Source organism: Crocuta crocuta, unplaced genomic scaffold (genome assembly GCF_008692635.1).
Source record: "Crocuta crocuta isolate KB4526 unplaced genomic scaffold, BGI_CrCroc_1.0 scaffold64, whole genome shotgun sequence".
NCBI classification, from domain to species: domain Eukaryota; kingdom Metazoa; phylum Chordata; class Mammalia; order Carnivora; family Hyaenidae; genus Crocuta; species Crocuta crocuta.
In genome coordinates this window covers 5,490,063-5,515,850 of record NW_027530640.1, presented here as the reverse complement: position 1 = coordinate 5,515,850, position 25,788 = coordinate 5,490,063, and the positions used below count along the sequence as shown (strand labels likewise).

The window sequence follows — 25,788 nt, the reverse complement described above, 5'->3', positions numbered from 1 at the left end:
TAAGCATTCAAAAAATTGTGGCAGAGGCCAAAAATGATTGCAATCAGTGGCATGGAGAAAAGAGAAAACTTAGAAACTGTTCATGTTTGAGGAGCCAGTAGGATTACACGAGATGAGCTGGAATTTGGTGCTACTTGTTATATTATGCAGCAGGCCTTTTGAGTTATCTGTCCAACACTGGAGCTTTGTCACCCAGGTCTATCTACACGTTCTAGCTCACATCACCCTGTGGCACATTTTATATATACATGTATTGTGGACCGTGTCGAACCCACAGTCTTCCCGGCCCCCACCGCTTACTCCAGCCACCAGTTGACACAAGCTGACAGTGCTGCACCTCAGGTCTGCAATACATTGCCTCTTGCTTTCTGCCCAGAGGAAAGACCCTGCTCGGGACTCACACATGTGCAACCTGGAAATGTGGGGAATGGACACCTATGGGGCTGCCTTTGATGCATGCTCCCTCTTTTATCCACAAGGCAGATCAGATGGTTTTGAGATGCACAGGGCTCCTCACAAGTTCTGGCTGGCTGGAGCAGTGCCCTTGGTGCCGGCCATCCTGAGAGTGCATCCTTGGACTGGGTGTCCCTCTTTCCCTGTTTCCTCCCCCATCCTATTCCTGCCCCTTGGAATCTTGTTCCCAAATATACTACCTAACGGCACAGAAGCCCTGGTCTCAGGCCCTGCTTTCAGGAGAACCCAGGCTAAGACACTTGTGCAAGAAGGCTCTTTCTGCCGTCAATGAATAAAGTAAAGGTTTCTGGCACAGGGGGGATTAAATCTTAGCCTGAGAGGCTAATCACCAATCACTGCAAGAATTAGCCCCAGCTGACCCAGACAGAAGTCAGGTGGTGGTGTGGCATGACTCACCAACTTGTGGACATAAAGGCTGTAGGCAGCTGCTATTATTTAAAAAATCATTTTATTTATTAAAAGATCTTCATTTCCCAAGGCACTTCAGTAGCTTTCACAAAAATATGGTTTTTATCCAGGTGAAGCATCTGTTTTCAAAGTACCGTGGTAACATAATCATAAAAGACAGTTACACCGAACACAACATATCTCCCAATGTTACACAACTGAAGTGAGCAACTCTGAGACTGTGAACACAATTTAACTTTCTTCTTTGTAATTTTTCCCCATGATTAGGTATCACAAAAGGAACTCTTACAATGACGTCATTTTTGGCACTCAGAGAAGTGCTTGTGGCTAAGGCTGATTTCTGTGCACAAATGGCAACGGCAGACCATCGCCAGAGTGATTCTGGATTGGATAAAAAACAACAAAGACACAAACTAGGAGGCTGAAGAACCAGCCTTTCCTAAAGTCTATTCTGAAGGGCAAATAAGTTAAGCAGAAAAAGACACAACAAACAACCAACGAACAAACAAAACACAAACATTCAAAATCTACAGTATAGTTTTGAGAAAAGAGACGAGTTTGCTTGCCTCTCTTTCTCACTGATACACTTCCTTCCAATAAGACATCAGAAACCACAGTAGCAGGAGATGTGAATCACACAGCAGTGGAAAACAAGAATAACAGATTCAATGATGCACCTTGTATGGGCCTGGACAAGCCCAATGCTTTGATCGGATGTAAACAAATCTACGCGGTAGTCACACCGAACGGCACCAGAACTCACAAATCAATGCACTTGCCCTTCTTCCATTATGTGCTCAGTTCCTTCTGTATTAATTACCTTTAGGTTTCCCCAGATCTGTGCTCTCCTGCCTGGGGGAGCAACAATCCCACTTAATACCCCTTAAGACTAAGAAAGTGTGAGAAAGCAAACTCCCTGTGCAATTATTTGTTTTCCTCTAAAGTGCACCACTAGAGGGAAATGGGGATAAGATTAGGGGGGATAATCACACCTCCAGTTTTATCAGGAGACTTTTCAGGAGGTCTAAAATTAAGATGTAAATTTAGCAGGTGCCTCTCCTATTCTTCCAGGTCCCACTGGTTCTGGTGAACAGTTAACTTCTTAGGGAGCGACAAGAAGCACCATCCTCCAAGTCTGGGAGTTAAGATGTATCTAAAGTTGTTGCTCTGGAGGGAAGGTAGTGCGCTCGGGCCCCATGCAGCCTCTGATTCCACGTGTTCAGCCAGGAGCAAGTCAGACACAGAGGCAACAGCATGAAGGGCGGAGATGTCCACCACTGAAGGGCTCGGTGTCTGCACAAGCTGTTTCTGACGAGACCCGGTTTCCTTCCTCACCTTCTCCCTTACCGGATGCTGTGTTATAAGGCTGTGCTTTTAAGGACTATGGAGCTTTCTTCACCATCTTTTAACATCCTTGTGTTGCTTGGAGTTTGCCTGTATTTTATTCTATAAAAACAAACAAAACCAGTGTTAGCAATGAATCTTTAAAAAAAAAAAAGATGTCTACCAGTCTCTAAACAGTCAAACAAAACCCAGAACTGAGATGATCTCACTAAGGGGGAAAAAATCTTACAGCAGATTCTAAAAGGTCTCTCCTGGTCTCACTGTCCCAGAGTTGCTGGGGGGTGGAGAGGAGATGCACACGGTGACACGGCGGTCTGGCTCAGACCAGACAGGACAGTTTGTAAACACCTTGCCATTTCTAACCCTCTCATGGCTAAACTAGTCCATGGTATTTGTGAGAGTTTGTGGGGAACTCTCAGCCAGGCCCAGACCCAGTGCATCAACACTGCAACCCAGCACAACCTTACCCTTTGACCCTCAGCATCTGGTCAATGGTATCCGGGAGAGGGGTGCCAAAGCTCTCTGGGAGGAACAAGGTGAGAATGGCTGTCAGGATGGTCAGACTTCCCATGAGAATGTAGGGCAGGAAGCGGTCGTAGGCACCTATGGCAAAGACAGAACCCTAAGCCAGGGATGTAGTCAGAATTGGCTTCTCTTCCTCCCTCTGTGCTCCTAGGACTCTAAAGGGGACCACGTGCTTTCTCAGTCTCTGTGTCTCCCAGTCTGAGCTGCCAGATTGGAACCTGGCACCTAGACAGGTCTCAGAGCCCAGAGTTGGCAGAGACATGCCCAGAGGTCCTATAGCACCTCATGGTGCAGGGAAGGGGTGCCGACTGGGAGGAGGGGCCTCTTCCTATCTCCCAATGCTGGATTTCCACAGAACTCGAGGTTCTCATCCAGGGACAGCAATAACTCCTCCACCTCTCCAGATATGTCACAACCTGCTCACTTTGCCTTCAGGCCAGATAAGGTGTTTCTGCTTGTCACATTCATGTAGTGTGTTCACAACACGTTCTGGGTACTTTCAAGGTGGCCACCAACCCTCCCCAAAGATGTGCAGGATGGGGGTGTGCAGGAGACAGCAGCTGCCATGGGGAAATAATTCCAAGGAAGAGAAAAACTGTGCCCTGCTACATAAAATGGCACAAGGCAGATCTTCACACAGTACAGAACCACTGTATAAAACCAGGTACTCCAAATTACAATAATTCGCACTGCATCAGACCTCTTGAATGGACCTCCTGCGCTCCATGTTCCTTTTATACTCTGATTCCAAGAAGAAATGTCTTCAATTATACCACCTGCAGTTTCTTAGGACAAGGGAACTAGATCTTCTGATGGAAGGCCTGGGATGGCCAGAGCAGAGACAAAACTCTACTTATCTCACTGATTTCTAGCTAGTGTGTAGGTCATTTTCTGTTTACAAGTGAGTGCCTCCTCCACAGTGTGCCTGGACCCATGCCTTCTCTAGGCATAGATCTGGTCCTGGATGGATCCCATCTGCTGTGTGTGCCTTCTCCGCTGTTAACAACCCACCAGGGCTCACATTAAAGGCAATCAGTATTTCCACCCCATGGCTCCTGCATGCCCCAGCCCACAGGACTTACCGAGGTAAACAAAGTAGGGGGACAGGATACTCCCCAAGCGGGATGCCGTGGAGCTGACCCCCACACCCATGTTTCTGACCACTGTGGGATACAGCTCGGCTGTGTACACATAGACCATGGAAAAGGCAGCAGTGACTCCAAACTTGCCCACCATCACCAGGACAGTAGCCAAGTAATACAAATCTGGAGAAGCAAAGGGAAGGAAGTAGAAGGCACCAAACCATGGTACGCTGCTATTAGGCATTTTGTATCTTTTTTGCCTGAAGCAAACATATTTTCTCTTTTCTGGGATATGGGGGACAGTGTCTCTAATGACCTGTGGGATCCTGTGGGATAAGAGGCTGTAGCCACAATGTCCCTCCAAGCTGCTAACTGAGAGGAGGCTGGGACCCACGGCTGTGTGAGGACACGCCCTTCTCCTCAGCCTATAGACCACCGAAGTGAGCCTCTCAATAGCCCAAGTAAACCTGCTCCAGCCCAGAAGTCATTGAAGACACGCCTGTCGAGGGGTCAGGTGGCACCCCAGAACCACATACTGTAGGCACTGTGGAAGGAATGAATGACCTGTGGATGAATGGGGGTTCCATTCTAACTCATTTCATGCTTTCCCTCAGTCAGACTATGGCGATTTGTAGGCCAGCAGACCCCCAGAAATGATCCTCTGATCCACCCTGCTCGCTGTACCAACGAGGAGATAGTGGCCTATGGGTCACCCTGAGCTCTGGTGTGAGCTCTATGTACATACGCTGTTCCTGAGCAGAATGCTGCCAGGCTTAGGGGCCCACAAACAATCACCAGAGGCCCCCAAATCCATGTATCTGGATACTATAAGAGAATACGAAGGTCCACACACGGTTTTGTGAATTGTGGAAAAAGGCTGCCTCCCACTCATCAGTGGGATGCCAAGATGGTTTTAAAAATAAAACCCACTTGGGGCACCTAGGTGGCTCAAGTTGGTGAAGCATCCGACTTCAGCTCAGGTCATGATCTCATGGTTTGTGAGTTCAAGCCCCACACCAGGCTCTGAGCTGACGGTGCTGAGCCTGCTTGGGATTCCCTCTCCCTATGTCTCTGCCCCTCCCCAACTCATGTGTATGCACATGTTCTCTCCCTCTCTTTCTCTCTCAAAAAAAAAAAAAAAAAATCGGAGCACTTGAGTGGCTCAGTTGGTTGAGCCTCCAACTCTTGGTTTTGGCTCAGGTCATGATCTCACGGTTTGTGAGATCTGCACAGACAGCTCAGAGCCTGCTGAGGATTCTCTGTCTCCCTCTCTTTCTCTTCTCTGCCACAAATGCTCTCTCTCTCTCTCTCTCTCTCTCTCTCAAAAATCAATAAAATAAGCATTTTTTAAAAATCCAGCTTATGGCCTGTGAGACCCATGCTGTGCCTGGCCTGTTCCTTCTCCGTCCCTTCACCTCTTACCAGCTCCCTCCTTCTCAGACATGCCAGTTATTCCCTCCTCAGGGTCTCTGCCTCTGCTGTTTCTTCAGCCTGAAATGTTCTACATGCAGACTCTCTCACAGCCTTCTCCATCACTTCACCTATGTTCTTGCTCACCTGCAAATGCCCATTCTTCAAGGACATTGTCCCTGACTGCTCTATTTAAACTAACTCTCCAATGTCCTTTATCATTATTATCAAAGGTGACCCAGTCTGTAGCACACTAACCATTTTATTTACTTGTTTGTGGTCTTCTCAACTAGCATGTGAACTCCAGGAGGGCCTGGGGTTCTGCCTGACTTGTTTACTTCTGCATCTTTAGCCCCAAGCAAAGCGCCTGGCCAGCCGACAGAGGCACTCTGGAGCTACTTGTTGAATAAATACATGACTAACATAGGGCCAAGGTTCGAGAGTAATGGGGATGGCTCCCTTTCTTCCCCCTTACCCTGCAGAGAAAGACACATATGCACACATTAACCTGGGAGAGTAAACACTCACCACCAGCTCTCACCACTCCCCCAAAGCCCAGGCTATGACGAGGGTGTGGTCCCAGGAGACACTCTCGTGATTTTTTGGTGGAGGATGCAGATATGCAAGAGAGCTGTTGCAGCGTGATTTCATTTTCTTCTTTATTGGCTGGGGGTGAGGAGCTGGGGGTCGGAGGGGGCAGAGGGGTGGGGGGATGGAGACACAGCCTGGTAGAGAAGGGTGAGTCTGTGAAAACCCCAGACCACAGACGCGCGTGGCCCCTACCTGGAGGCACCAGCTGCACGAAGAGGAGAACGCTGCCCCCCAGGAAGAGGGCCGTGGCCATGGAGTAGCGCCGGGGCACGTGCTGCAGCAGCAGCCACGCCAGCACGTATGCTGGGACTTCGACCACAGCCGACAGGAAGCAGTTCACGTAGACATCTCCGTGCAAGTTAGGAGTGTCAAGGGATAGCCCGAAATATCCCACTGAGATGGTCATCCTGGAACAGGGGGCGGGAGAAAGCTGGAGAGGCAGCACCCACGTGCCTCTCAACCTCAACAACTTGTAAAGTACAATTACTGCAGGAAATTCAAAATTATCCTCGCCAGGAGGGCAGCGGATTTAGCCCTGAGTCTTACTTCTTAGAACAAAAGATAATTTCCTCCTCGCCCCACGTTTACCCCGGGCCACAGCAATTTCAGAGCATTTCAAACAGAAAGAGTCCTGGCAAGAAGGATTATAGAATTCGGGTAGATTTACTTTGTAAAAGTAAAAACCCACCTCCAACGTGCTTTTCAACTTTAAAAACCTTAAGCCAAAGTACTCACAAAAGCTACTTCCCTGCCTTCTGACCCCACACCCACCCACAAATCCAGAAAATGCAGTAGGAGGGAGAGAAAAGAGGCAGGTGTCAAGTAAGGTGTGACAGGACTGGTGGGATAAGATAAAACAATCATTAGGTCAAACATTTGGAGAAAGACCCCCCGAGCAGAGCCTCTGTCTGTGGCCCCAGAGGAGGCTGGGCAGGGGCGGCTGGCCGCAGCCCCACAGGACTCAGAGGATGGGAAGAGCTCCTATGGCAGGGCCACATCATCTCATCTCCAAGCTTCCCAGTGTCCCAGGCCTGGACCCTGCCCCTGGCAGGCATTCTCTCCACTGATGACCAGCACTCTGGCAAACCAGACCTTTAGGTGTTAGGATGTTTTGATTCATCTGCATGTTGAAACCACAACTGTGACAGTCAGGAAAAAGGAAGCGTCCAGGAGTCCCTGGGAAATCCAGAGCTGGAGGAGCACCTGGGCGAACCACAGACTAGGTGACTCATCACAGGCTGGCAAGTCTGTGGTGCAGGCTGAGCACTGGTCCTGTCTGAGGCCAACAAAGGTGTGGTTCACTGCCCTGAGGGGTCTTGGGCCATTCCTTGGAAGTGAGTGACTCACAACATCCCCCGAGGGAGCAAAACAGCTGGCTGCCCCAAAGATGACGGCTCTAGTACTAAAGGACACTGAGCAGAAGTCTGCCGTTCGCACCTAGCAGGCTCAGGTATTCTATAATCCCAAGGGTCTGGCCACTGAGCCAATGATCCCGAGGCACTGGGCTGTGCCCCCTGCTCTGGTAACTCACAAATGCCTTCCTGACACACTTAGTGAAATGCCTCATTAGAAGGAGCCCGAGGACATCTCGGCCATGTCCCTGCCTCCAGGACAATCTGTGAAAATCCCAGAGGGAGGATGTCCTGCTTCCACAATTCCAGACAGAACTTAGCAGTCTCTGTAATGGGAAGGACATAACATTTTCAGTTAGCGCCTTCCTAAAGGTCTCCCCTGTCCTCATCAGCCGCTGTCTGAGGTGCAGGAGACAGAAACAAACTAGGGCCCACAGTGATCAAGGATCTGCCTCAGGACATGGAGAGTTTCCCCAAAGTCCCCAAAGCTTCCCCAAAAGCCCCCACAACAGATTTCATTCTCCTTTTCTGAGATTCCATCAAGCTAAAAATTGTGATATGCCCACTTCTTTCATTGCAAGGCAGATCCCTTAACTTTCTGATGACACAGGCTTTCAATTTTGGTCTGAGACACACATGTGCAAATGAGAGGCCTGACAGCCGCTGCCAGAAGCTGTGTCAGGAAGCTTCAGGTAGGTCTCACTTACGCACCACAGAATTATGGACATGACGGTGACCATTCGGATATTCCGGGTCCGAAGCAGGTCCAGAATGCTGTGGGACTGTTGTTTCTTGGAACTCAGGTCTTGTAGCTGCAGGAATGATATGACAAGTGTATGGGACAGAGAGGATGGAGACTCAGAGACTCAAAAGCATACCTGAACCCTAGCATCTTAGCTTTCTGCTGCTCCAAGGTGGCGAGCATTTTATGTTTCTTTCTTGAAAAGAAGAAGCGTGGTTAGTGTCTCTTACACTGCTGCGGAAGGCTTGCCCAGGCCTTATCAATGACACATTCGTGAACAAGAACAAGGAAAAGTAGGTGACCAGTCCCTCAGGGGAGGCAGCCAAGGCAGAGGCCCAGGCTGACAGCTCCCTCTCTGCCCCACCCCCAGCCTCCACCAGTGGCCACATTCCAGGGAGTCCTCTGGAGCATTCCCTCCTGAGGCTGGCTCCCTGCCCTCTGGGTCAGAGAGAGAAACTGGCTGTGCAGTTTATTGATCTGATATTTTAAGAGAATTGATGTTTTGAGTCTTCATACCATGTAGTTACTGGTCTACTTCCAAGGCACAAAATTTCAGATAGAAAAACAGGAAAATTGACCTCCGCTTCACCCAGAGTAACTTCCTATGAAATTTGGCACGGCCAAGAACATTAATAAACCACACGTCTAAACACACTGATGTTGCTTTCTTAAGCAAACCCAGCTTTGGAGTTTGTTTTTCTCGAGTTAGCAGTTCAACAAAAGGTCAATTTTTGACTTTAATGGGGCCACTGAAATATCCTCATTTCCTCAAAGATGCTAGTGGGGCTTATGGGTTTACCCAGACTGACCCCTCACTGAAAAACCACCAAGGCTATCACACTTAAGAGCCCTTCCTGCCATCTACTCCCGCCCTGACATCTGTGCGTCAAAGCCCCTTCCAGTACGTGCTGCGCGGGAGCTGCTGCTGGGCCAACACGTCTCTGATGCCTGTACTAACTGGTCTCCCTTTCCTAAGCCCTGGTCTGCACCTGAATCCTGAGTGTTTCTCATGTTCTTTCTGCGCACACTTCAGCCATGACTGCTGGTGGCTGTTCTTACAGCCTTGTCTCCCCATAGGATCAGCCAGCAATTACAACTTCTAACCTCTTGTGGTAGTCAAGAGACGAAGGAAAACTGCCTGTTGTAGATAGCGGAAGGAGAGGGAACAGGAGGGAGAATCAAGACTCAGGAATAAGGCAGAGCCAGGAAGTTATTCACGGCACATGAGAACAGGGTTTGCAGAGAGGGTTGGTGTAGGGGGAAGAGGCGGGTATCAGAAAGGAGCTGGCTCCAAGATGATATGCAACAACTGATGATGGGTGGGTGGAGGGACACTGGACATTTCTAACTCCAAATCCACTCTTGCTCCGTATTTTATGTACTGTTTTTTTTTTAAGATGAGAAGCTGCATAAGACATGAGAAACAATGATTTCCCACAATGCCAACTTCGTGAAAGGCCTCTTACCCAAAGCGTTTATTATTCAAATTAATGCTTTAACTATATGATTGCCTAGAAGAGAATTACATGAAGTAGGACAACCAGAGGTGAAGGTGAAGGGATTTGACAGTTGGTGCTTTCTTCTCAACATGTGAATTTGAACAGGGCCTGCTGGGGGACAACTGGGGCTCGGGTAGCGAGAGGGCTGGGCTCATGCGTGGTGCTGTTCTAAAATCATGGTCACGGACACCCTCCGCCCAACTCCCTCATGGCGCTTACCTCACTTGAGTCAAAGATAGTTGAGGATGCAACAATCCCATTGATTTTGGCAGCCCTACGGATGATCACCTCTGCCTCTTCAAATCGTCCCTGTGAGATGAGCCATCGGGGGGACTCAGGGATGAACCTGGAAGTATAAGCGATAATCTCACTGAGTTGGTCCTGCCCAACAGACCAGGTGCAGCAGAAGTGGAAGTGGGAAATGGGGTTTTAGAGTTTGCATTTGGGGGATGTCTGAAGCAAAGAGATGGTCGATATTATATCCACTAATGACCTGAAGTGTGAGCTTCTGAGTACCCTCAAGAGTGCACAAAATCTGGACGGGCCTGCACACTGGGATGGGATTCCTTCTTAGGCTGCCCATTTCCATTGCTAAAGGAGGGTGGTGCCACCTGCTGGACACTAAGGAGAAAGGCACAAGATAGGCTTCTGAACCCTGGCTTCAGTCCTGGGCCTGGTCCAGACCAGACTCTTGCCCTGCGCTACTTATCTGCCTGTCCCCAGCATCCACAGAAGCTTCTGCTCTGGCCTCTTAGCCTGTAGCTTTTCCTCACTTCCCACCCCTGCTCCATCCAAGTGACTCGTCAGACCCCCTACCTATGTTTATAAACGCACCTGGGACTTTTAAGACTTTGTGGATCTTATTTTCTACCTCACCAGATGGCCTCTGCCCTTTGGTCATGACCAGGACCCCTGCTGTCCTCTGTGTCCTCTCCCACTGTGCTCTGAAAAGCTCTCCGCTCTGAGGGGAGCAGTGATCTCACCAACCCCAACTTCAAGGGGCGATTCCTGCCTCAGCCCCTCTGCTGTGTTCCCCCTCTTGGTATGGATGGCCTCCTCTCTGCCTGTCCAAGTTCTCTATCTTGGAAGCCCATATGGAGGCTGGCTTCCTCCGTGTAGCTACCCAGAGGACTCTCACTTCCAGTGCTCCCCCTCTTCTCCCAGTGCCTGTGGTGGGAGGCCTCAGCAACACACAGCCAGAACCAGGGCCTAGGCAGTCTTGTCAGTCTGATAACTTCCTGAAGGTCATGCTAGGCTCCGTCATCTCCTGGCTACAACTTCTTCCTCTCCTTGTGCTTCGAAAAACCCAGCACAGGGCTGAGAACAAGTCTGTTGATGTCTGGGGATTTTCTTTTGTTTCCTTTTTGGCTTTTCCGAGCGTGGAAAAAACGTTCTGAAACAACTTACAACTAATTTATACTTCCTGTCTCTAGGAGCCCAAATAGGGATCTGTGGCTTGCTGCTGCCCCCTAGTGAAGGCCAGACAGAAGACATCCTGTGATGGGCACCGCTGGGCACAGGCGACACTCACCACCAGAGCGCGGCACACAGCACCCCCGGCACCGTCAGCGCCAGCAGCAGCATCCGCCAGTCTCTGATGAAGTAAGCAAACAGTGGCAGCAGCATGTAGCCAAATGCATAAAATATGCACACTCCTAACGTGGAGAATATAATACGAACCGACTTGCCAAGGATTTCTGTTCCTGTTCAAAACAAGGGAGGAGTCATGTTAGCACTTTAATTTAGGTTATTTCCTTATTAATCTTCTCTTATGTAATTTTCAATAGAAATGAAAGCAGCCACACCCTAGGGAAGGGTGGGATTCTGATCCTGGTGTGGTCTGACCGCCCAACGGGGGTGCCCCAGTGTGGCCTCTTAGGCTCCTCAAGGACAGTTCTACTTTGAAAATTTTATCACTTCCCTAAACTGTACACTCAAGATGCCACGTGAGGCCTCAAAATGTAATTCTCATGTAGGAAGAATTTATTAAAGGGGAAGTCACTATGAAGGATGCACATGGGGGCTTAAAGGAAACATTTTTAAGAAAAGATTCTTCTACTGGACGTGAAGAGAAAGAAATAATCCTTTCAGCATACAACCCAAGGAACCTAAAGACCAATAAGCTAGAGTCAGATTCCTCCAGTGAGACTGGTGACTTTCAGTGAGAACAGGCCAAAGTACCCCACTGTGTTCCTGGAATTAAAACCCTAAACATCACGAGACTTAAGTCCATTCACATCAATTCATTCTTTCCAGTCAGTTTCACTGGACACAATGCTTTACAGAAGAGGCAGTTTTCTTCCTTGGCAAGCCTGCCATTCGTGGCCCTTGCTCCTCACATCATGTCTCCATTTTTCCTTAGCAACCTCAGCTCTGGGAAGGCTCTTATTTTTAATGGATGATCTTGGGAGAGTTCTAGTAAAATGGCTATTGAATACTAATGAGGCCGAGGCCCACATCTCAGAGAGCAGAAAAGAACTGGAATTCAGCATTCAGGCTACAGTGCTCCTGGGCACTCAAGGCTGAGCACTTAGGAGACTCCATTTCACTGCCTAGAAAACTAGGTTCACCAAGCAGTGCTGGCCGGTGTTGCTAGAGACCATTTCCCCTTGAGGGACATCATAGCTGTCTGCAGAGAGTGGGTGGTGGGATGACGGTGAAACGCAGGCTCAAGTACTCAACTCCAACTTGATGGCCATACCCAGGACAAATGCTGCCACATAGTTGGAGATCTGGCCCATGCCCACAAGGACAAATAGCACAGCAAACATCTCAAAGTTCTTCGAGAAGATCTGTAGGAAGCTGAAGCCCGTCTGCATGCCCATGGTCACAAACAGCACGTTCTTCCGACCAAACCTGGGAAGAGAGTGACAGAGTTCCAGCTGGGAGGAGGAGGCAGAGATGGCCTCCGCCAAGACGGGCTTCCCCCAGGGCTCTCCAGGGAGGGTCTGTGGACAGTGCCGCCAGGGTGCAGTACAGGGACAGTCCCGATCTCCAGTCCCTGTGCTGTTACCCGCCCTCCCCACGGCCAATGTGCAGCCCACGCACCAGGACTGCCCCCAAAGCAGTGCCAGGATTATGATAATGATTGCAAGGAATTGAAATGCATTCATTATGTGTAGATCCATACATTCAGAATGTAGTTTTTTAAAAGAGAAGTGGTTTACTTTGGAGGATGATGGAGAAACCAGTCATTTTAAATGAAGACTGGTAAATAAAGGAAAAGAAACACTTGTCACATATCCAAAGAATGCCAACAGGAACCAATAGCAGGTGAGGGCAAATATCATTTTGTGAAAGTATTCCAACTATTAAATAGAAAAGATGTGATAAAATTAGAATATCACCATTTTATAATCTTTAATAAATGAACAGATGTGGGCATTATGTTTTAGTGACTGCTACCAATCTTTTTATGAAGAGATAACTGAATACTACATGCATGATTTCTAGTTTCGCTAAAGGGTATGAACCTGGATCGGATCAAGTCTCTAGATCTAAATACCAATTTGCAGGAGATGCAGAGAAAAGAGGAGTATGCTGAACTGCACTCCTAGTAGGCAATCAGCAAAATCCAGACTGAAAAATTCTAGAGAGGAACAGCCCAGGGTGCAAGAGATAAAATGTACAGTAGGACAAAGGATGGAGGCAGAATCCCTTAATTAAAGTAGACTAAAAGACGTATTAAAAACTTTTTAAGTGGGCAAGACTAGAGTTGTGTTTAAGGATACACATTGGGAGGATAAAACTATGAAAACCCCACAAGGAAGTGATTCCTTTAAAAGTCAGGCTGGTGGTTACTTATGGTGGAGAGAGGCTGCTGTTGTACTTGAGATGGGACATGCGCACAGGGGCTCCTTGGTGGCCAGCAAGGTTCTAGTTTTTGACTTGGTGGTCGTTCCAAGGTTATTTCCCTGGAATAATTCATTAACCCACCACACACCTATTCTGTGTGGTTTTCTCTATCTATGTTCATTTAAAAAAAATATTTTTTTTGGTGGCTTAATCAGTTGAGTGTCTGACTCCAGCTCAGGTCATGATCTCACAGTTCACAAGTTCGAGCCCTGCATCGGGCTCTGTGCTGACAGCTCAGAGCTTGGAGCCTGTTTCAGATTCTGTGTGTATGTCTCTCTCTGCCCCGTTCCTGCTCACACTCTCTCTCTCAAAAATAGAGAACATTAAAAAAAAGAAGAAGAAGAAGAAAAGGAAAACATTTTTTTTAATGTTGGGCTTTTTTGGGGGGTTTGTTCGGTTTTAAAGATAGTATCACAGCCAGAGAGGAACAAGTCTACATATTTCAATCAACCTAGCAGGTTCAGCTGGAGTCTGGCCAGGGCTGGCTGATACCCATTTTCATTCAATGAATGTTTATTTGAATTTCAACTATATACTAGGCACTAGGGATACATCTGAATTATAAAAAACAAAATTCTTGTTTCTACCCTCAAGGGACTTACAGCCTGTGGGTGGTGAGACAGACAGTAATCACGTTCTAATCACACAACCACACTACCGAAAGTGCAATTACACACAGACACAAAAGCACTGAAGGATTAGCACCCAGGTTCACAAGGGATACAACAAAGGAAACTACCCTGGGCTGGGAATCGGGGTTGAGGACGTGGGCATTCAGGTAAGGGCTCCCTGATGATGGGACACTGAGATGCGGCCCAAAGAAGAAGTTATTATTGACAGGGGAAGTAGGCAAAAGGGACCAAGCATTCACAGTATAGTGGAGGAGACCAACATTAATCAGATGATAACACCTATTATTTACCAATTTCCAATCCGTGCAATGGAGAAAAGCCAAAAGGAACCAGGGTAATATATAACAGGGACCCTGAGTTAGACTTCATGGTCGAGGAGGTCACAGGGGTGCTTGGGGAACACAGAGAAGAGCATACACAAGTGTGGCTGGAGGGGACAGGAGGCCATGCGCAGCCAGCAGCCAGTGTGAGTGGCGTCAGCTGTTCAACAGAAGACTGTTGGGGTCGGGGGTGGGGGAACCAAACTGCACAAGGCCTTGGTGCCACATTAAAGAGGTTGGTGCTTCTCTCCAATGAAACAGGTTTCATATTTGATTTTGGTGCTAATGGCATCCAGTAGGTAGAGGCCAGAGACCTTCTAAACATCCTAAAGTGCCAAGATAGTCTCCCACAACACAGAATCCTCTGGCTCAAAATGTCAATAGTGACAAGGTTGAGAAATTCTGGTCTGGAAGGAGACCAACTTCCCTTGCATTGTTTCGTAACAAGAATACCCTGCACACTAACCAAGGGATGGTCCCTTCCTACAGGGAGACGGGGATAACCTTCACCCAAGCCTTCCCTTCTCATGGGCTGCCTGGGGTGGTAGGGAAGAGAAAGACCCAGGGAATCCTTACATAGTACCAGTCCCTGGAAGTCCAGGGCTGGGACCAGAAATGCTCACTTTTAAAGCCTGTCAACAAAACGTCAACCACACGTATGTTAGAAAACCAGGAAATATCTGTCTACCTTTTCCCAGGGCTACGCTCTCTTGTAATTCACACACACAAAGGTAAATCGATATCTTTGGGTAAAATGCTGTGACAACCCAGGATTATTTTAACTGCTCTAGAATTTCAAGCTTATTACATGCCAGAAAGGAGACTAAACCTTTGCCCTATATAAAAAGTTACTGTTGATACCCTAGACAAGTTGAGGGCATGAATCTAATGCTCTGAGGTCACTTCTTTGGCCTAGGTTTTTGAGCCAACTTGCGTAGAAGTAATGAGATCGGAAACCGTCCATCCCACAGAGCGTGGTGCCCCCTGTGGGCATGGAGATGAGCTTGAGAGGTGATCTTGGAGTTGAAGGTAGGGCTGCACCTACAACAGCCACACTTTTGGCTGCTTCATTTATTTAACAGAGATGACCCTACTTAAAAGAAGTCTGCTGACAAGTTTTTTAGGTTTTTCAAACACTGCACTTGCCCTTCAGGAGACTAAGGTGGTCCTCAATGTACTCATTAATTTTGCTTCTACTGTTTGCTTGGGATCATATCTGAGGAACTTGAACACTTTCCTTTGGTATCCATGGTGTTCCCGGTAATCAGGTTCTTGGGCTAACCCACAAAGATCTACTTAACCCATGACACAGTTGACAGAAAAATGCACTGAGTTTGAACTTCTAACTTGGAGTACCTCCTCCTTGATTTTCATATCAAGGAAATTCCTCTGATTCTCAGCTGCCACTCAACCCCGTGAGTGGGGATTCCCCACCAACCAGCCCACTTGGAAGGTCTCAAAGCACAGACCCGGCCAGCCCCTGTTCTCACTCTACACTCTTCCCACGCAGTCTCCTCTACACTTGGAGGCTTTGCCAAGGGTTCTATGGAGCTAACATTTCCCAAATGTGTTTCTCCACTCCAAAGCTCTCACGGAGCACCTTAGCCACACATGCAACTGCAGGTTCAGTCCATTCACTCAGGCCTCTCCCAGTCACCCCAGACCCAGAACACTCAAACTGAGCTCCACATCTTCTACAGACATGGTCCTCTTCCAGAGTCCTTTGTCTCGGAAAAGGACTCTGTTGTGCAGGTCCAAAATCTTCCTTCATTTCCTGCATCCAACACACAGCCAAGGGCTGTTGGTTGGACTTCCTACCTCTCTTCTCCACTTCTACCACCATCAGCCTAGTCCAAGCCATCATCTCCCACATAAATACTGTGACAGACTCGTAGTTGGTCTCTCCACAACCCCTCTTTCTCCCTTTCAATCCTTCCTCTGCAAAGCTATCAGATAATTGTTAAAAAAAAATAAACAAACCTGATTATACTACACTCTTGTTTTTATAAAACTCTCAGTAGCTCCCCACTGCTCTATGACTGATGCCCAAACTCCTGTCTGTCAGCTAAGCCTGGCCTTCTCTTCTGCTTGGGCCTCCACGGCTCACTGCTTCCTCTTCATACCGCTCTCCACACATCTACCACAGAGGACTTTTTCCCAGTCCCTAAAGTGCACTGTCTCTTCTTGAGTCTAGGCTTAAGTACCGCTCTCTTTGCCCAGAATGCTCTTTTCTCTCTCTACCTTTTTATCAGTGGCCAGTTTCTACTTATCTCTCAACTCCTAGCACATTGTCACCTCCTTAGGGTAGCTTCTCCCGGCCTCCCCTGTTAGACCCTCTCTTAGCTTCCTGTACTGCTTCTCTGTATCACTTACACCACGAAGGACAAGTGCGCCTCTCAATTAGTTGTTTAGTACATTCTGCTTTGCTAGAAGGCAAGTTCTGGAAGAGCAGGGCCCGAGAACAGTAGTCCACACAAAACAGAGCCATAGAGGCTCTTTGGATCCAAATCCTAGCTCTGCCACTTGCTGGCTTCGTGACTGTACAAGTGATTTCACTCCTCTGGGTTTCATTTTCCCCACCTGTGAAAATAGAGTAAGAATGCTTCCTACTTCATAGGGTTATGATGAGATTTGTTCTTTCTTTTATATTTGTACAGTGCTTATGAGAGTGTCTAACACATCGTAGGTGCTATGTGCTTGTTAGATAAATATAAGTAATCAAGTGAAGCCTGCTGGTAGATTAAAGATCTAGGGAAGCAAGGTCTTTTCTCCAAAAGAGCAGGTGTCTCAGGCTCATCTAGAATCGTCCATCAGTGGTCATGGCCCACTTGACTCTTTAATGCTCACGGTGACTGTGGGAATTTGACCCTTTTCTAAATTTTTTTTAAGTTTATTTATTTATTTAGAGAGAGAGAGACAGAGATAATGAGCGGGGGAGGGGCAGAAAGAGAGAATCCCAAGCAGGCTGTGCACTGTCAGCATATAGCTTGATGTGGGGCTTGAACTCACAAACTGTGAGATCAGGACCTGAGCTGAAACCAAGAGTCGGATGCTTAACCAACTAAACCACCCAGGCACCCCTGAACCTTTTCTAATGGCTAGATGACACTTGGGAAACACAAATCTAGTGAGAAAGCATACATTTCTCAGGAAGAAACGATTCTCAGGTGAAGACAATAATCTAAACGTGCAGAACATCACCCCTGAGTCTGTCCTATGGGAGGATATGGCTTTGTTCTTTAAAAAAATTTTTTTTTAAGGTTTATTTCTTTTTGAGACGAAAGAGACAGAGGCATGAGCAGGAAATGGGGAGAGAGAGAGGGAGACACAGAATCTGAAGCAGGCTCCAGGCTCTGAGCTGTCAGCACAGAGTCCAATGTGGGGCTCAAACACATAAAATGTGAGATCATGATCTGAGTCGAAGTCGGACACTTAACCAACTAAGCCACCCAGGTGCCCTTGACTTTGTGCTTAAGGTAGGATGACATTCTCATCCTGAACTTCTCTATTAGACCCCAACCAGCTAGGAGAATGCTGGGACTCCACTGGGTGATCCAGTACAGCTAAGAACCTTGGTGAAGGCTATTCTCACTGTGGGCTTCTCCAGAGGAGCCCTGGGGTAAGAAGACTGGATATAATGGATCCCTCTGAGAACGTCATGGAAACTGTGAGCCTTCCTCCAGAAAAAAAAGCTCATATACAATCTCTAAAATTTTGGACATAATTCCTAGAGTAGATGAACTCCCTAAGCCATGAATGGAACTTGAGTTAAAAACCTTGGAATTATACATATAAGCTGTTTATAGGCCAAAACAGCACATTTTATGCTTATTGTGAAGTAGGTAACATACCCAAAGGACTCTTAGCTAAGAGGCACCATCAACGTGAACACGAGAGTTCTGCCTGTTATGCCACTACCAGCTAGTGAGATCTCCTCTCACCATGCAGAGAATGATGGTTTGGGAAATACAGAGGTGGTCATTCATTGTAGGCCTTAAGATCTACAAAAAGTTCATCTGCATGTGTGTGTGCTGCCTACCTCTCCAAAGCTGAGGGATACAGAGGAGTCACCTTAGGAAGGCCAGCTAGGCTGGTACAAGAAGTGAATTATGACATATTTCCCAGTCAGTGGGATCATGGGTACACTTGGCTCAGATTGTTCTGCTCAACAAGAATTAGAGAGAGGAGGTTGTTGGCTCTCTTTACTTGGTATGGAATCTATGCTATAGACACAGCTTCCTCTTCTTTTAAAACACAAGGCCCTGGGCTGAGAGACTATCACCTGAAGTCAAGGGCCAGGAACATACATGCTCCTTGCTCAGTTCCATGGTCCCCTGCAGCTGCAGGAGATAGACACCCACCTTACCTGTCTGAGAGCTGCCCCGAAATGAAGGAGCCCACCAGCACACCCACGAAAAACAAGGAGATCGTGAGTGGGGCCTTCCAGTCGTCCTCACACACCAGGTTCCACTGTAAGGGAGCAAAGGGACGTATTACTCACTCCTTTTGTTAAATGTTTTAAATGTAAGGCTTCTTGTTAAATGAAATGAGACTCTCCTGCATCCCTGCAGGCACTGTTTACATTACTGCACAGGTGCATGAGCTCATTCAGGCACGCAAAGGCTTGCGTGGACAGTGGAGCAGAGAGGAGGTTCCCCCTCACAGGGAGAGTGGGCCCCTCCCGTCCTGCTTTTCATGGCTTTTCGCTCCACTGTTTTGCTACCAATTTGCAGAGGGGAGATAGGTAGGGAGCAGGTACTGTGCCCGTGTGTCAATCCAGCAGAAGGCGAGGCCTTTCATGGTCACTTCTAAGAATCTGTGGATGCAGCAGGGTACCCTTTCAGTGGGGTTGAGGCCACTGGGAGGAATGGCACAGGAATGGGTCCAGAGCAGGGCTCTGGGGCTCTAAAAGTCAAGCCATCCAGCAAAGGGCTGAGGCCAAAGGGCCAGGGATGCATCATGCTGATCTGTTCTTGCAGCTGAACCCAGGCCCCCACCCTGGGCCAGTGAGCCCTGGGACCCTCAGGTGACATTTACAGCTGGGATCCCTAATGCTGTGCCAAAAACACTAGGCCAAAATTACCGCCAAGAGCCCTGATCTGGGAGTCAAGAAACTGGGTTTAGCTTCTGCTCTACTGCTAAGTGGTTATGCAGTGTCAGACAGGATTCCCCCCACCCTCATTGTGCCTTTATTTCCCCATGTGTAAAACAGGGATTGGGGTATGCAACAGGCTGCTGTGCTTGCGTTTCCCAGCTCCCAGTGTATAGTTCCATGTACAGTTACCACAAAAAGAGATCTGCAGGCATGGGGAAGCAGCTGAACATTCAGGTCTGAGCTGCCCCAGCCTAAGAAGGAGCCAAAAAAAGAGAAGAAAAGCCAAAACAAGAAGCTTACTGGTTCCCAGAAAAATGTTTCCCAGAACAGAGAAAGACGGTGCTTAGTAATCACCAAGAAGGCTGCCCTCCAGGAATGCAGACCCTTGCCTGCCTGGTGCCAGGCTGCTGGCTCCCTAGTAATAGAGGGAGAGGGAATTGGCAGCTTCCAAGAAAGCATTTCTTCCAGGCGAGTGACAGGGGAAAAAACAAGTCTGCGTCCTTGCCCCACTGGGCAGTGTGTGCACGTAGCCTCCGGGGACCTTAGAGGGGTGGGAGGCTGTCCACGAAGAACCCCCACAGCTAACAGTAAGGGTCACTTGGCCGCACAGCTGTGTCTCCACTCTGGAATGAGCATGCACCTTGGATGGGCTGAGAAAGGTGCGGAGGAAGGAAGAGGCGGGGATCTGAAACTCCAATCCAGAGGAAGTCCAGGGGCGCCTTAGTGGCTCCGTTGGTTAAACATCTCACTTTGGCTCAGGTCATGATCTGAATACTTAGGCTACAGCAGCCCTCCCACCCCTGCAGCGTCAGTGGTGCTAGTACCTAGATACCGTCTCTCTTCTAGGAGGGTGGGCACTCCTGGGGCAGCTCCCATACAGACACGGCCACTATAGTCAGGACGGTAGTGACCAGGGGGTGAGAACTGGGGAACTCAGTGATGCAGTGCCGGCCTCTGGCTCTTAGGTGTTACACAGAGCTTCAGAGGCCAGATCATGGCTACCGTAGCTTCTGACTATGATGGGATCTATTCCCAGCCAGCATACATTACTTTTGTTGCAACAGAGATGAGAAACAAGAGTCAGTAGCTGCTTCTGAACAGGATTCGCATGAGGGTTGGGGACTGATATAGCTGAGCTAGACTGGAAATCCACAGGGGCTTCTACAGTGAGTTCTGGAGCAGTAGCCCCCTCCCTGACAATGTCAGGTCTCCCACCACAGGTTTGTAAGGAATTCTGTGCTGACAAGGCCAGGTGTTACCCGAAACCAGGTCAGACTATGCCCTGAAGAAGAACCTCGTGGGAGAGGTTCCCAGAGCGTCTTTCCGGTATCTGCGGCCACAACCCTGCCACTTGGTCCAGGCTGTCCTTACTCTGGGAAAGTATGTAACTCCCTGGAGTAACTGGGCCCTTTATCCACCACTGAAGATTCTTAACAATCCTCAGCACCTGGCTTTGGGCCCTCCAAAAGCAAACTTGGGTTGACACTTCCTTTCTACTGACAGGGAGCCTATGAGTAGCATCAGGAAAGATAAGAGGTCTCAAAAAATGAACATAAGGGCAGCCATGGTTTGATTTCTACCCAGCCAATCCATTCACTTACCTGTCAGCCACCAGATGGATTGCAGTGGGTTCCAGGATTGGGCTGGCATCCTCTTGAGGAGAGGTGGGATGAGAAGCCCTTAGAGTCCAGGCTACGTACCCAAGACTTGTGTTTGCAGAGGAATCTAGTCTTCCTATCCTGAGCTCAAGGCTCCCCAGCAATGACTGAACCAGCTATAGACTAGCTCACAGATGCTTCCTCTTGGTACATGAGATGGGCTGTACTAGCTGATGATAACAAGCCTCAGTGTTAGAACTAAATGTGTGTTTAAGGTTCAGGTCATGAGTCTAGCATTGTGATCCCTCAGCTGGGTGAACTGTGAGGGCAGACACAGCCTAACAAAATCTAAGAGGCACTCTGGCAACGAGTCTAGACTTGCCATCCTTCCTGGTCAGAAAAGTGCCTCTCTAGTGGTGATGGCCTCATGGATCTGTCTCTCAAAGCTATTCAAATTGTACACTGTACTTGTGCCACTTATTTTCTGTTATTTACAACCTCAACAAAGCTGTTAACGTTTTTGAGAGAACTGTGTCTCTTGTATACACTATATAATTATAGCTGCTTCTCAGTTATGGGAAATGGAGAGATGATGTATTTCCCTGGGACTAAATGTTCTTACCTGTGGGTCGGCTGGAAGGAAAAAAAGATAGGGTCTGTGCCCAGAGGGCAGAAACACTTCCTCAGATGTACCTAGCCTGACCGCATCGATGGTCAGACACACTGGTAAGCACCACCTGTTACTGAATGCCATGTATTCCTACACACATTTCGTCCTGCCTCCTGCTGCAGTTAATGGCACATTCTTGCCCCAAGGCTGTCAGGGCAAGGAGACAAAGAACTTGCTGCCATATCTTCTATGATGCCCGGTGGTGCTCAACAGAGGAGAGGCTATCTGGTACATAGGCGAGTGAGGGAACAGATAAATAAAAGAGCTCTTGACTTTCAACACCACAGTACTCTTTGGGCTTGGACCTTAGGCTTGGTTGCTCAAGGCCCAAATGAACCTTGAACTTCAATCTCTAGAATTTTTTTTCTTTCTTTCTTTTTCCCCCCCCTACTTCACCCCCTTCCCTGTGTCATCTCTAAGAACTTTGACCCAGGGTGTTGGTTCTCAGCTGGCTAGAGTGGGGCTCAATCTGACCAGTCATGGCTAAATGGTTCTGCTCAGACTGTATGTGTACAGGGCCCTCAGGGACCCAGCAAGTGACTTATCTGGCTTGCCATGAACTCCAAAAGCAGAGCTGAGGGTCTTCTCACTCACTCTCCCTTGAGTGAGACATGTCAGTAAAGACATAACAGTGAGGCACACACTCCAGGTCTTTCCACACTGACCAGCCCAGCCCTGCCTCCCAGTTGATGTGGTTTTTCCTTCAGGTGGGCTTGTACATAACAGTGAGGGCTGTCCTATCTTCAAAGACTATCGGTACCTAACAGAAAAGCCAGTTCAGAGAAAGAGGCTTTCCAGGACAATAAGGAGTGAGTCAAAGTACTGCTATGGGCTGGGGCAGGAGGTTCAGAGAAGCAGAGAATGGCCAGAAGCAAGGAGACACAGATGACTGCTGCGTCTTAGCTGAAAACACCCTAACTCATGGGTGCCCAAAGAGATAGAAGTTTCTCAAAGAATCTTTCGGGCTATAAGCTGGGCTAGAGAGATCCTAAAAAGCAAGTGGCCCAGGCAGCCTCAGAAATCACCCAGGTTTCAGAGAAGGGGGCAGTCCTGGACCAAGAAGCACTCAGGGATTAAAGCAACACTGCAAAGTGGGGTGGCTGATTCTCCAGTGCTCCAGGAATGACTGAGCGGCAGGGGAAGAGGCAGCCTAGAAGCACAGGGACCACCAAACTATTCTGAAACATTCCCTTTCGCCACATGATGTCACCTACTTTCCACCAATCCCAATACCTTGTCACAGATCCATATAGGGGCAGGCCATAGTTTGTGGGCTGGGAGGTTATATATCTTTAAAATATTTTTGTCAGTGCTTTTTGACCACCTCCAAGTTTCCCTTCTATGAATTAAACTGTCCTTTCCTTCTTTAGCTCTCAAACTTTAGACATTTCTTAAACTGTTCATTAATCCATTCACTAAATATTTCCTTCAGTACCCTGTCTGTAACCAGTCTCATGTCAGAGGGATACAAATAGGTAAATCAACCACAACGTTTAGTACTACATGTACGTACTTTAACTTCAACAAGGAAAAAAAATTAAACAAGAAACCTACGGTTTTCATCTTCTGTTGAAAAACAAGTAGGAATTCAATATCAATGTACGTATGATACAAACACCTCTATGTATGATTTGGGGCTAAGGGCAGGGTTGAAACATTTAGCAGGCATGGAACTGGCTGCACTGGTCAGCAGGCCAGGTTCCGGTTGGAAGAAAATGGGTCTTAGAAAAATGGTGCCATCAAAATGTTAATGTAATAGCTTCCAGGGGTGACTGTTCACCTACGAGAAACAGTCTTGGACTTAAGAGTCAGACATTCCAGTATCCCAAAACAAAGGGCTAAGTAATGTATTAACCTTGCCTCCTTGCAAAGGCTGACAATGTATATGTAGATAAAAGGGCACATGGCTCTTATGAAACTGCCAAGACAGCTAAATAAATAGGCTAAATACAATAAAAGGAAAGACTGACATTGGCAGCAATGTAGCTCCAGGATCCTTCCACTATAGCCGACCTTTGGGAGCTCATCAGTGCTACCACCAGTCTCAGCCCAAGCAGGACAGGGGCAGTGAAGTAACAACAAATGACTAGAGTAAGCCAAGGGACTCTAGAAGTCAAGGTAAAATCCAAAGAGATGCCATGAGCTTCCCGTGAATTCACTGCCTCCCCCGTTCCATGGGCAGCCAGAAGCAGAATTTGCAGGGACTCCTGTGTCATGAAGTATGGCTTTACCTTGGTGGCCTCTGCCAGCAACCTGAGGGGACAGCCTCTGCCTTCACAATTCCCACTGGCTTCCAGCGGTGTGACAGACTTGTTTGTGAAACTAGGAGTGAGGACTTGTGATGGCTGGAAGTTTTGATTCTCTGTCAACTCCTGGGTCACAAAGCACTGTCAGCTACCTCCATTCAGTGCCTCTTTTGTCAAGTACCAACACCTCAGGACACTGGAATGATATCACTAGCTGAGAGATGCCAGCAGCGCTCAGATCACACCTACTACATACATGTGGAAGTAAGCACAGACGCTGGGGACATCAAATGTCCAAACATACAGGGCACATGTGTGCACACACATGGACACAAGAGCCTCAAGGCAGTACTCAGACTTCCTTCAAGAGTGACAGCCTCCAGAAGCAACATAAAAGGGGCGTCCAAAACCCCTGTGGGCTTATAGGAGGGTCTGATGCCATATCAGGACCTGTACACACTCCCCTTTAGTGCTCTCCCTGTGAACCCTGCCCTCCTTCCAGGTTGTTTCCTGCTGTTCTAGACTTTTATCTGACGAGCTAAACACTCCAGATTCAGTGAGCCTGCCATCTCTAGGAAGCTTTCCCTCATCTGTGAATCCCCAAGCCTGATACTCTGTGAACCTGGCCACCCAGGTGCCTATGGAGGACTCTTCATTGCTCTGCTAGCTCATTTCTGCTGAGACTCCAGGGAGTCAGAGTTCCAGTGTCTGAATAAGATGCAAAGCACATCTACAAGCATCCATTAATGTGATGCCATACATGAAGTTCTGATGACTGGAGGGTCACCAGGAGAGACAAAGCTACCCAAAAAGTAAAATCCAAGTGGTTGGGGAAAAAGTAGCTAAGCAGCCCCCCACCCCCACCCACCGCCTCATTTCCTATCAACTGAAGTTGTATGCTTTAACTAAATCTGGCCAATGACATGGCCTTTGAATATTCTAAAACATTCCAGGTGAACAAATCAGCCTAAATGTATGTTCAGATGCATGGGTCCTACAATTCTGGTAACTAAACATGAGCAAAAAGTACGTGATCCCTAATGGGGTATGACTAGACTGTCATTTTGGGTGAGGATGAGTGAGGAAAGAGTAACTAGAGAAAGGAGCACCATAACAATTTAAACACATGCTTCTTTTAGCTTTAAAAGTTCTTAAGAAATGAGTGTTTCTCTGAACAGATGCCAAGAGGCTAGAGAAGCGCGGTGACAGGCCCTTGGCCCAAGCTCTGACTTTACTCAACACTTCTTCCTCCATCTAGAAAAAGACTTTGATTATTCAGGGTCTTAGAGTATCTATCAGGGGCCACCAGAGTCTTCTTGGCTCCCTCTTCGAGGTAGCTATTAACATAGGCGGCTAGCAGGACACTCTTGGTGGGAGAGGCATGGTCTGGTTAGAAGTCACTTCTCAAAGCGTTAACTGGAGGATTCCCACTTTGAGGTGTGTAGTGTGCTGGGGGAGAGAGAGTGACAACATCCAGCGCGCACCTTGTGGGGTGGAGTGCGAAGGTCCTCCCCACGTCCTCAGCCCCGGGGCTGGTACCCACCTCGGTCACGATGGTGGACAGGTAGATGTCCTGGCTGAACTCCCAGCCATCCAGGCAGCTCTCCTGCTCCAGCCGCTCCAGATCCACATCGCGCCCCGGCTCCAGCCCCAGCGCCGAGAAGTTGGTGATCGCCGCGAGCCGGTAGCGCCGGCAGCTGTGAGGCACCTCGCGCCCGTCCTGCAGCCGCAGCGGGATACTGTGGTTGCGCCACGCGCGGCTCAGGTTCGCCGTGTCGGGGACCCGGCAGCGGTGCTCCGGGGTGGCGGCCAAAAACACGACTGACATTCCATTGAAGCCGTTGGGGATGATGCTGGCGCTGAGCAGGAAGAAGATGAGGCGCTGGAAGGGCCCCCACTCGCCCAGGAAGGCGGTCACCTCGTCGTAGTCCCGCATGCCGCCTGC

General features: G+C 48.4%; 1 protein-coding gene across 2 annotated transcripts; it reads right to left on the bottom strand.

Annotated features, from left to right (window-relative positions):
* Positions 1-903: 903 nt before the first annotated feature.
* On the bottom strand, positions 904-25,782 carry SLC22A5 (solute carrier family 22 member 5). 2 transcript variants are annotated; one of them, XM_077768600.1, is made up of 10 exons: positions 25,387-25,782; positions 18,601-18,704; positions 12,129-12,283; positions 10,959-11,130; positions 9,647-9,773; positions 7,898-7,998; positions 6,027-6,241; positions 3,834-4,016; positions 2,694-2,829; positions 904-2,328 (listed from the first exon to the last, which is right to left on the bottom strand). In XM_077768600.1, the coding sequence occupies exons 1-10, from the start codon at positions 25,777-25,779 to the stop codon at positions 2,241-2,243; spliced, it is 1,674 nt and encodes a 557-aa protein (XP_077624726.1). In that variant the 5' UTR covers positions 25,780-25,782; the 3' UTR covers positions 904-2,240. The 2 variants fall into 2 exon arrangements, with proteins under 2 accessions (XP_077624726.1, XP_077624727.1); XM_077768601.1 differs by lacking the exon at positions 3,834-4,016.
* Positions 25,783-25,788: the final 6 nt, after the last annotated feature.

Excerpts from the sequence above, each read along its gene's own strand:
- SLC22A5 (XM_077768600.1), bottom strand. The coding sequence starts at position 25,779 with ATGCGGGACTACGACGAGGTGACCGCCTTCCTGGGCGAGTGGGGGCCC. Across the intron at positions 18,705-25,386 it reads TGTCCACCATCGTGACCGAG|TGGAACCTGGTGTGTGAGGA; the intron begins GTGGGTACCAGC and ends GCTCCCTTACAG. Across the intron at positions 2,830-3,833 it reads CCCCTACTTTGTTTACCTCG|GTGCCTACGACCGCTTCCTG; the intron begins GTAAGTCCTGTG and ends TCTTTGCCATAG.